The sequence below is a fragment of the Pipistrellus hanaki genome, assembly GCF_964339955.1.
Source record: "Pipistrellus hanaki genome assembly, chromosome: 5".
Lineage (NCBI taxonomy): Eukaryota > Metazoa > Chordata > Mammalia > Chiroptera > Vespertilionidae > Pipistrellus > Pipistrellus hanaki.
This window is the reverse complement of record NC_140507.1, coordinates 91,016,121-91,025,695: the sequence shown is the minus strand read 5'-3', so window position 1 is coordinate 91,025,695 and position 9,575 is coordinate 91,016,121. Positions and strand designations below refer to the sequence as shown.

General features: G+C 61.8%; 1 protein-coding gene across 2 annotated transcripts; it reads right to left on the bottom strand.

Annotated features, from left to right (window-relative positions):
• Positions 1-717: 717 nt before the first annotated feature.
• On the bottom strand, positions 718-9,280 carry MCOLN1 (mucolipin TRP cation channel 1). Of its 2 annotated transcripts, XM_084885167.1 has the most exons (15): positions 9,116-9,274; positions 7,263-7,392; positions 6,798-7,003; positions 5,933-6,100; positions 5,526-5,691; positions 5,037-5,145; positions 4,696-4,792; positions 4,407-4,506; positions 4,055-4,161; positions 3,785-3,934; positions 3,558-3,659; positions 3,094-3,216; positions 2,467-2,682; positions 960-1,096; positions 718-882 (listed from the first exon to the last, which is right to left on the bottom strand). In XM_084885167.1, exons 2-15 carry the CDS (start codon positions 7,282-7,284, stop codon positions 846-848), a joined length of 1,740 nt encoding a protein of 579 aa, XP_084741293.1. In that variant the 5' UTR covers positions 7,285-7,392; positions 9,116-9,274; the 3' UTR covers positions 718-845. The 2 variants fall into 2 exon arrangements, with proteins under 2 accessions (XP_084741293.1, XP_084741292.1); XM_084885166.1 differs by lacking the exon at positions 7,263-7,392 and having other exon boundaries at positions 9,116-9,280.
• Positions 9,281-9,575: the final 295 nt, after the last annotated feature.

The following is a 9,575-nucleotide window of genomic DNA, read 5'->3' as shown; positions in this document are numbered from 1 at the left end:
CACCCAAGGGGACCTGGAGGATGCCGAGGTCTTGGGTCCTGAGGCTCTCGGAGCGAGTGGCTCCTAAGATGTCGCTGGCCGGTGCTGGAGATTTACTGCAGCGAAATAAAGTTACAGGGTCTCCGCCGGCCGGAGCATCGCTGGGGCGCTGGGGTCACGCACGGTGAGAAGTGGGAGCTTCTGAGGAGCACGGAGCTGTTACTGGGGAAGCCGGAGCTGGTGTGCCGTCCTTGGGTCGTTCCAGCATGAGCGCCCGGCTCCTTGGGAGATGCCAGGAATGGTGTAATGATGCCGGAACAGTCCTGGGCTTTCCGAGGGGCTTCGGGAATTTAAAGTAACTGGACCTGGAACACTCAGGGCGGGTGGCGGATGGGACCAGTCCCCGTCCACTTTGGGAACCCGTCCGCCGGGGCGGACACCGGGAGTGAGCGCATCGGGTCGGGCCACCAGGCGGCGGGCAGACCTCGGGAAAGCCGAGCACCCGCTCACAACCCGAAGCGGGTGGCGGACACCGGACCGCCCGGCGGCCGGGGGGATGCACTCGGCGCTCACCGCCAGCCTCTCCACCCAGCGCGGCCCTTTCCGCCACCCGCCGCCGCGGCCCCGCCATGTTCGGAAGGTCGCGGGGGCTGCCATAACGAGTGTGGCGATGCCCTAAAGGGGCTGGAGACGAGGGGCTCTTGGAACGCGCCTCCCGCGAGAAAAGCGAACAAAACGTGTGTTTTCCCTTTTTATTTAACATCCAGCCTCCGCTTGTCCGGCCCATGGTCCATGCCTTCCCAGGGTGCGGGGAGCCAGTCCTTAAACGCAAGCCCTAAAGCGCCGGCCAGGCCCCCGCAGCCCGGTCAGTTCACCAGCAGCGGCCGCTCCTCCGAGGCGTCCCTGGGGGAGAGCAGTGTCAGCGGAGGCGGCGGCAGCCCCGGCCGCAGCCCTCCGTTCCCGGTCCCCGGGGAGCGAACCTGCTCCTGCGGCCGCAGCAGCACAGGCTGCAGGCCGAGCCGCTCCCGCGGCGGAACTTGCCGGACGTGGGGCTGTCCTGGCACTGCGCGATGTAGGCCTGGAGCTCGCTGGGCTCCGTGCCCGTGGCGCCGGGGTGCTGCGGGGAGAGGCGCGGCCGGCGTGAGAGGGGCCCCTCCAATCCGCCCTCCCGCCATCGGGGTCTCCTTGCTGTTCCCAGTGGACTCCCGCCTCTGGGTCCTCGTGTGTCAGGGTCTGACCGCAGGAAGACCTTCCCTGACTCCTGGGTGTGCGGGATGTGTGACCCCGCATCTGGGTCAGGTGGCGCCCCATCTCCTCCTCAGGGGGCGCACACCGCAACTTTCTGCGAGCCCAGCCTTTGCCCTCCACCTCGGGAAGGAGCCATCTGGCTACGCAGCCTGTGCTCAGGTCCCCTTCCCGCTGGTGCGCCCTCACTGGGGATCCCACCTCTCAATCTGGAGCTTTATGACGGGAAGGTTTGATTCTAGGATGTTCAATCTGGAAGCCACTAGCCAGTGGGCTCCTGGGCACTTGATATGTGGATGGTGAGTGAGGAACTGAATTTTGGAACTGAATTTCATTTTCATTAAAATCAAAATTTAAATAGTCCCATGAGTTTAGAGACTGGTATTGAATGGCATGTTTTAGAAACTGGCCTTCCTTCCTTCCTTCCTTCCTGGCTCTCACAGCCAGGGATCATACTTCCGCTCATGCTCTATCCGTCCTGCCCCCTGGCCATGCACAGACTGTGTACCCCTCACCTTGTTTCCTAGATGCCTGGCCCCGAAGGGCTTGGCTCACAATAGGCCATTGGACACGATGGCTAAAAGAATCCTGCCTGCCCTGGCTGGTTTGGCTCGGGGGATAGGGTTTGCCTTCGGACTGAGGGGTTCCAGGTTCGATTCTAGTCAAGGGCACATGCCCAGGTGGTGGGCTCTGTCCCCAGAGGGGAGCGTGCAGGAGGCGGCCAATCACTGATGTTTCTCTCTCTCCCTCTCTGAAATCAATAAAAATATATTTTTAAGAATCCTGCCTACGTGCCACCTGCACATTCTGCTCTGACCCTTTTCTCTCCCCTAACCTCCACAGTCCGCAGCGCACCTGCAGCTCCCCGCCTGCCACCCCAGGCAGAGGGTTAGGGGCAAGGTGTCCTGGGTTGACTCACCTTGATAAGTCACTGAACTCTACCACCTGGTGTCCCTATTGAGAAAAGCCGCCTCGAGAACCCTACCTGCCAGAGCTCCCCTTGATAAACTGAGAACAGGTTAGCCCATGACATCGGTCCCACCTGTGACCCCTCATTTCCAGCCACCATTTCCTTTGGCTTTGCAGTCTCCCACGTTCTCTCCCTGGGTCCTTCCCTCCTCAGCCCGCCCTGTCCTGAGACCCCGCTGTGGTGGCCTCCAAGGGACACGGAGCCCAGGCTGGAGCTGCAGGCGGTGCGGTTGGCCCCTGGGGAGGCGGGCGAGCTGGAGGGGTGCGGCTGACCTTGATGGCGTCGTAGGCGCCGGTGATGAGCGCGATGAACAGGCTCAGCACCATGTAGATGAAGAGGCTGATGAAGGAGTAGAGGTAGAGCTGGGAGAAGAGCCAGACCAGGCTGCTGCGGCCCTGCTGCGTCTGCATCGCCGCGAACGTCACAAACATGTCGTCCCCGTTGATGAGCGAGAACAGGCACTCCGACACCATGGACAGCGAGCGGAACTGTGCCGGGAGTGAAGTCAGTGGGTTGTGGGGACGGAGGGGGCTGGGCAGGGGCACCGGAGCCCGAGGGGATAGCAGAGTACTAGTAGATACAACGGGACCATCTGGGGATCACTACACGATGACAATGTCCTAGAGTCAAGGCTGGGGTTACTAGAGGTCAGAGGGACAGTGGGCAGAATGTCAGCAATTACAATGGGGTCATTAAGAGTCATCATGTCAATAAGGCCAGAGGCAGGGGGCAGAACCGCTGCAGCCTCTTGGTCCAGTACAGAGGGTCACGCAGTGGCCAGGTCAGTGAGAGAGAAACCAGGGTTGAGGGCTTGGGACGCAGGCTCGGAGGAAGAGAGCCAGAGAACCGTCACCTGTGGGCCCCGTGCACCCACCCCCCCCAGCCCTGGCTCGTCCTACCTTCACGTGGTAGGGCCCCAACACGATCCAGCCGCAGAAGCAATAGCCCAGGTAGATGACAGCCACACAGCAGCAGAAGCGCATGACGCTGGGCAGGGCCACCCGCAGCGTGGCGATGAGGATCTGCAGCGGGCGGAGGGCGGATGAGGGCGTGGCCACAACCCTGGTGGTCAGGGCGCACGGGGGAAGCCGGCAGGGCCTGCCTGAGGGCACAGCTGGGGAGCTGAGAAGGGGGAGCCTGGAGCTGAGGGTGCCCTGAAACTGTACCCCGCTGAGGGCAGGCTCACAGTCCCTGCGCAGATGCAGTGACGGGTACGGCTGGGTGGACAGGCACAGGGCTAAAAGGCTCAGGACGGTCCTCTGCAGGGCCGGTGACTGCCGAGGGTATGCATTTGGGAGGTGGACCTGGGGGGCATGTGGCTGTCACCGGAGGGAGGGCCGGCCGCACAGCCGCACAGGCTTACGTTGTACTTGTGGAAGAAGGTCAGGTAGCGGATCACCCCGACCCAGACGAGCAGCGTCGAGGTGCCCAGGAGGATGCTGCAGACATCGTAGCTGGCCAAGTTCTAGGGGTGGGAGCAGGGTCACCACATCTGGCTGGGAATGTGGCCCAGGGGGGCTTCGGGGGGCAGCACAGGGGCCAAGGTCTGGAAGGGGCCGCCGGGCCCCGGGCGAGGTGGGCAGGACCCACCTTAGCTTCAATGCCGATCTTCATGACGGTGCCCGAGACGGTGAGCACGTCACTGGTGACCAGCAGGATGTACCAGCCGTTCACAAATTCCAGCCGCTCCCACAGGCTGATGGCCCGGCCCCGCTGCCGCCACATGAACCCCACGAACTCCTGCAGGAGCGGGCGGTGAGGGCTTTTCCATGCATGGGAGCCGCGTGCCACCCACAGCCCTCAGGGCCCCAGAACTGGGCGAGGCTGGCTGGGGCACACGTGCCCTGGGATGGCTCTCACATTCTGCAGCAGGAAGCCGCGGAGCAGGGAGCGGGCACACAGCAGGAAGGAGAGGGAGCAGGTGAGGATCACTACCACGTCGAACAGGAGCCGGAAGCTGTTGTCTCCTGTGGGGAGGGGCCTTGGGTAGAGCCGGGGTAGCTTGGGGCCTTCAGAGGCTGGGCCGGGCCAGGCCCAGGGGACTGCGGGGCTGGTTTGGCCTGGTCGGCGGGCTCATGGCTGTTCTGAGTTAGAAGCTCAGGCAGTGAGGGTCTGGGATTCAGGGGTTTTGGTAGGTCAGGGTCTGGGGTTTTGAAATCCCTGGGAAATTCAGGGCCCTTGGTCAACACTAGTCTGGGGTTAGAGGGCTCACCGTGCCTGAAGACACTGGGGTGCTTACACTCCTGGATGTGGACCTGGGTCTCCAGGCTGATGGGGACACGTCCGCTGAAAGCCTTATTGTCAAACGTGATCTGTGGAGGGACACAGAGTAAGCCTGGGCAGGCCTGGGCTCCCACACCTGCACGAAGGGTGGTCTGTCTAGCTCCAGGTTCTCATCGCCCACGTGCAGCCTCGGCCACGGGTCCCCAGCCCCGGAGCTCAGACCACCTGCTCCCCCCCGGTCATGGCCGGTCCGTGCTCTTACTGACACGCAGGCTCACCAGGATGTTGAAGGTGTAGCAGTCTGGGATCTCATTGTTGCTCAGGCTTTGAAGGTTGATGGTCTTCAGTTGGAAGTGGATGGTGACGTTGATCAGCCTGAGGGGAGGGGTCTGGTGAGGGGGAGGGAGCTCCGCAGCTCCCTCAGGCCCTAGAGTGCCCACACGCCTGCCCGATGCTGACTCTGCAGCTGGCAGAGGGAAGTGATCACTCAGCAGGCACCCGCCTGGCCCGCCCTGCCCCCACCTCCAGGGAAGTGGCTGCCAGGGGGCCCCAAAGACACCTGGCCTCCTGCCTCCCCGCCTCTGCCCAGCCCTGGGCGACCCCCTCCCTCGGGCAGTACTTGTGGAATTTGAGCGTGAGGTTCCTGTAGCTGGCGCTGCCATCCGAGAGAGAGAAGTCATCGTTGGGGGGCACAAAGGGTCTCTCAGGGGGGTCCACCCGGATGCAATCTGAGGACAGGGAGTCAGGGAAGGGGCACAGGATGGGGAAGGTACAGGCAAGTCTCCCAGAGTCCCCGAGGCCCCTTCCCTCGCTCACTTTGTCCTGGAACGTTTGTTGTTTGGCCCCCGTTTCCCCGAGGTCGGGCCCAGTATGTCTACTCCCCGACAGACACTGGGGCCTGGAGCTCCGGAGCCCCCAACAGTTTAGTGGGTTAATGCTATCAATCACACCTGGCTCCTCCTGCAGGCCAAGCATTCTTCTAGACACGTTGCACACGTCAAATTATTAATACTCAAGACAGCCCCATATCCTGGATGAGGATAGAGCTGGGATTTTAATCCCTGCAGCCAGGCACCCCCAAAAGCTCAGCCCTGCCTTGTCCACTCACCAGTGACAACCATGGGGTCGATGTCAAAGGTGTCGTTGGCTGGGTCCACGTGGCCGCGGTGGTAGTACCGCTGGCAGAGGGCCAAGGCCGAGCCATTGGCCCAGGGGCTGCCCCCGCCCCGTACATATGCATAGTGGCCCAGCGACACATTAGGGAGCATCAGGTACTGTAGGCAGAGAAGGGGAGGTCCATCAGCCCCATCACCACCCGTTGCCCACCCGCCCCTGCCCCTGGCTGCCCGCCCCTGCCCCTGGCTGCCCACACCTGGTCCTGGTTGCCCGCCCTGCCCCTGCCCACCCGCCCCTGCCCCTGGCTGCCCGCCCCCACCCCTGGCTGCCCATCTCCGCCCCTGGCCGCCCGCCCCACACCTGGCTGCCCATCCCTGCCCCTGGCCGCCCACCCCGCACCTGGTCCACAGCATAGAAGATGGCCTGGTAGAGCTGCTCCCGCGTGTAGGCTGCGAAGGTGTCGTCTGCCCCGTCAGAGTAGCCCAGAAGGAAGAGGTGGCGGAAGGCAATGGTGTTCTCCTCCCGGAATGTCACTGCCAGCTGGTTGCTGAGCCCAAAAAGGATGAGCTGGTGGGATGACAGGGGTGACACTGCTGGGATGGGGCATGATTGAAGGAAGAGGAGAGGACCCGCTCCATGCCCACCATCTCCCATGCCCACCACTTGTTCCCAATGCATAGCGCATGGTGGCGCTCATACATCTCAGGGTAGCAACTAATGTTCATGAAATGTTTACCTGATGCCAACGTCCATGCTGAACCCAGACCTACAGCATAAGTACCACAGTGCGGGACCCTTACCACGGGGGAATGAGCACAGTCACCCGTCCAAAGTCACAGCGCCTGGGGCAGGGGCAGGGTCTCATTCATCTTGGGATCACAAGACCCCAGCACAGAGCCTGGCATGGGAAATGGGGCAACTATCTGTTCAGCCACTGGGGTCAGTGCTCTCTGAGAGTCAACATGGCGCCAGACCGCCTGGGTTCAGGTGCCAGCAAATCCCAGTGTTTGGTTGCCATGTGATTTTGGACAAATCCCTTCAGCTCAGCCTCAGCTGCCTCATCTACAAAACAGGGGCATGAGTGAGGCTCAAAGGAGCTGCTCATGTGCAGAGCTCAGAGGGTTTGCTGATTTGTTCTGCCACCGTTACTGTCATTACTGCCCTTCTGCTGCTGCAGGGTCAGGACGAGGTGCCGACTCCCAGACTCCCCTTCGGGAAACAGTGGCCACAGGACCATCGCTGCGGGGGCTCCCGCAGGTCTCACCTGGACAGTGACTACCAAGATCTTAACCACCTGCAGCACCAGCTTGAAGGGCTTGCGGCCCTTGGCCCGGAACTTGTCACAGGGGCTCATGAAGAAGTACTTGAGCCGGCGGCGCAGGTCCTCTTCCTCCAGAGAGGCCGGAGGGGCCGGCGGCACCCCTGCCGGGGCCCCATACCCGAGGCCGGCGGTCCGGAGGTGCTCGGTGTCTGTGGGGACGGGAGAGAGCCGTGGGGACCGGACGCAGGCAGGCCTACCTCCAAAAGGAAGGCAGATCCCACATCCCAGCCAAGAAAGAACTCTGGGACCTAAGAAAACCTGGACGTCTACATTTATGGCTGTAGGCAGCAGCGCTGCTCGGAGGGTGCAGATTCAAGTTTGGGACTCCAAGGGGCCTGAGCTGAGAGCTGACCCTGATGCTCACTGGCACAGACGGGGCACCCAGACTCTCTGGGCTCCATTTCTCACCCGCAAAATGTGGCAACAGCATCTCTCACAGAATGGTGAGGATGTGATGCTTACAAAGTCTATCACAGGGCTGGCGGTCTGACAGAAGGTCAGGCGGTAAGAACGCCAGGACATCCCACCGTTACTCCTGCTGGTTTGTGGAGAATGAATTGCTCCCACTGGCTTCTCACAGGGTACTCAAGGCTCCCGGGCACATCCCAACCCCAGACCCCGGGCATGAACATGGGACTCAGCTACATCCTAGTATGTTCTGGAAAAACCCTTCCCACTCATCAAGACCTGATCTGTCCAGTGACCTCTCACAGCCACGGCTTGGAGAAGGGAATGCCATCAATCAGGGCGATAGGGAACGCATTTGCCGAAGGCTCACTGTGGGCGGCAAAAGTTATTACAGCACTGCCCGCATGCCAGCTTGTGAGTGAATAGGGCATCTTCATTAAGGCTGCCAGCTCCTGGAATCACACAGCCCGAGGACCAAATCCCAGGCCTGCCTCTTCCTGGTCCGGGGACCTTCCTAAGTCTCAGTTCCCTCATCTGAAAAGTGGGAAAAGCCGGGGCGCTGGGGCTCAGTGGCTGAGCATCAACCTATGAACTAGGAGTTAAGTCTTCCCTTCCCTGTCAGGCACATCCCGGGTTTTGGTCTCGATCCCCAGTAAGGGGCGTGCAGGAGGCAGCCAATGATTCTCTCATCATTGATGTTTCTCTCTCTCTCCCCCCCCTCCCTTCCTTTTGAAATCAAATTTTTTTTTAAAGTGGAAATTTAAAAAAAGTCTCCCTCTGAGGCTAAAGCCCTGAAAAATGCTTCTAGAATTCGAGCAGCTCAGCTCGAATCTCAGTAGTTCTTCAGGCGTCTGAGGCTATTCTAAGCACTGCTTGTTCCCCTCAAGCCCGACCAGCCTAAGAGGAAGGCCCAAGGTTTCGGCAACTGCTGGGGTCACAGCTGGTCACAGCAGCCCAGAACTGTCCCTGACACCCCCCCACCCCACCCCTACTGGGGGAACCCAGCTTCTTTCCGGGACCTGGCTGACTCCCCCCTCCCTCTCCCCCCCTCCAGCCTGGCACTGCCACCAAGATGACTGTGGCCGCTGCCGGAACCCGTTCTGCAGGGATGGCCAGCTCCTGACTGGTCCCATCCCTTAGGAGTTTGGATGCTTTTGCAGTTAGTCTACAAGAGAGCTGGATGGAAGCCAGAGGCAGGCCGGCCTCTCTAGCGGGGATCACAGCTAACCCATCCCAGACCCTACCAGTGAGACCCCTTTTAGGTGTATCCAGCTAGCTCTAGAAGGGAAGACCAACACGAAGGGCCTTCCTCCAGGCTTCCCCGGGAGAGGTGGAGACTGAAGAGACTGGAGGCTGGGCACCCAACGCCTGAACTCAGGAAAGCTAAGCTTCCATGGGTTTGGAGCTCTAAAATGGAGTCGAGTATCTAGGCTCAAGGAGGCAACCCCCCAGTCCTCGGCCTGAGTTTAGAGCTGAGCATTCACCTCCTGGATTGGGGAAGGAAATCCTGGGAGTCTCGTGCGGGATGGAGACACCGGCGCCCGCCGAGTTCCAGCAAAGCTGAGCAATCGCAACTTAGGCTCAGGATGGGAGCCCCGCTGCCCCGCATCCGAGAGGCTGGCGGGGGCCCGCTCGCTGTGGGAACTCTAAGCACAGCCTGGGCCCAGGAAGGGCCGTCGGGAGCCCCGCACTCCGTGTCGGAGAAGCTGGTGCCCACCCGCCTCCCAGGTTCTAGGCGCCCAAATCTCCGCCGCCGAAAGCTGCGAGGCCGGCACGGGAGTTCGGGGAAAGGGAAACCGGTACTCCGCCGCCCCAAGTCGGGGCAGCCCGCCGCCCGCCGCCCGCGACCTCACCTGAGCCACCCCAGCCCGCGGGGGCCGCCATCCCGGCGGGGGAGCGCCGGAGCCGGCGGGCGCGGGGGAGCAGCCAGGGCACCAGCGCCCGCCGCTGTCACTGCGGGCTCGCTCCCTCGCGGTGCCGCTTCAAACCCTTGCGCGTCAGCTGACTCGCGCCCCGATCACGTGACCAGGGCGCCCTGGGAGGCAGGTGACAGGATGCGACCCGGAGCCCTGCGCTGGGACCACGCCTGCCATAACAGTGTGCGCGCGCACAAACGCTGGTGACTGGCCGGCCGAGGGCGGTCGCGAGGTCCTAGCGCCGACGGGCGAGCAAGATGCTGGGACACGGGCTGGCTCCGTACTGCCAGCATCTTGACTTCCATGTCCGTGATGTCCGTACATCATTTTAAGGATTGTTTCCCTCCATTCTTCCAGAAATTCCTGATTACTCTCCAGTCCTTCCTCTTTGGCCCCT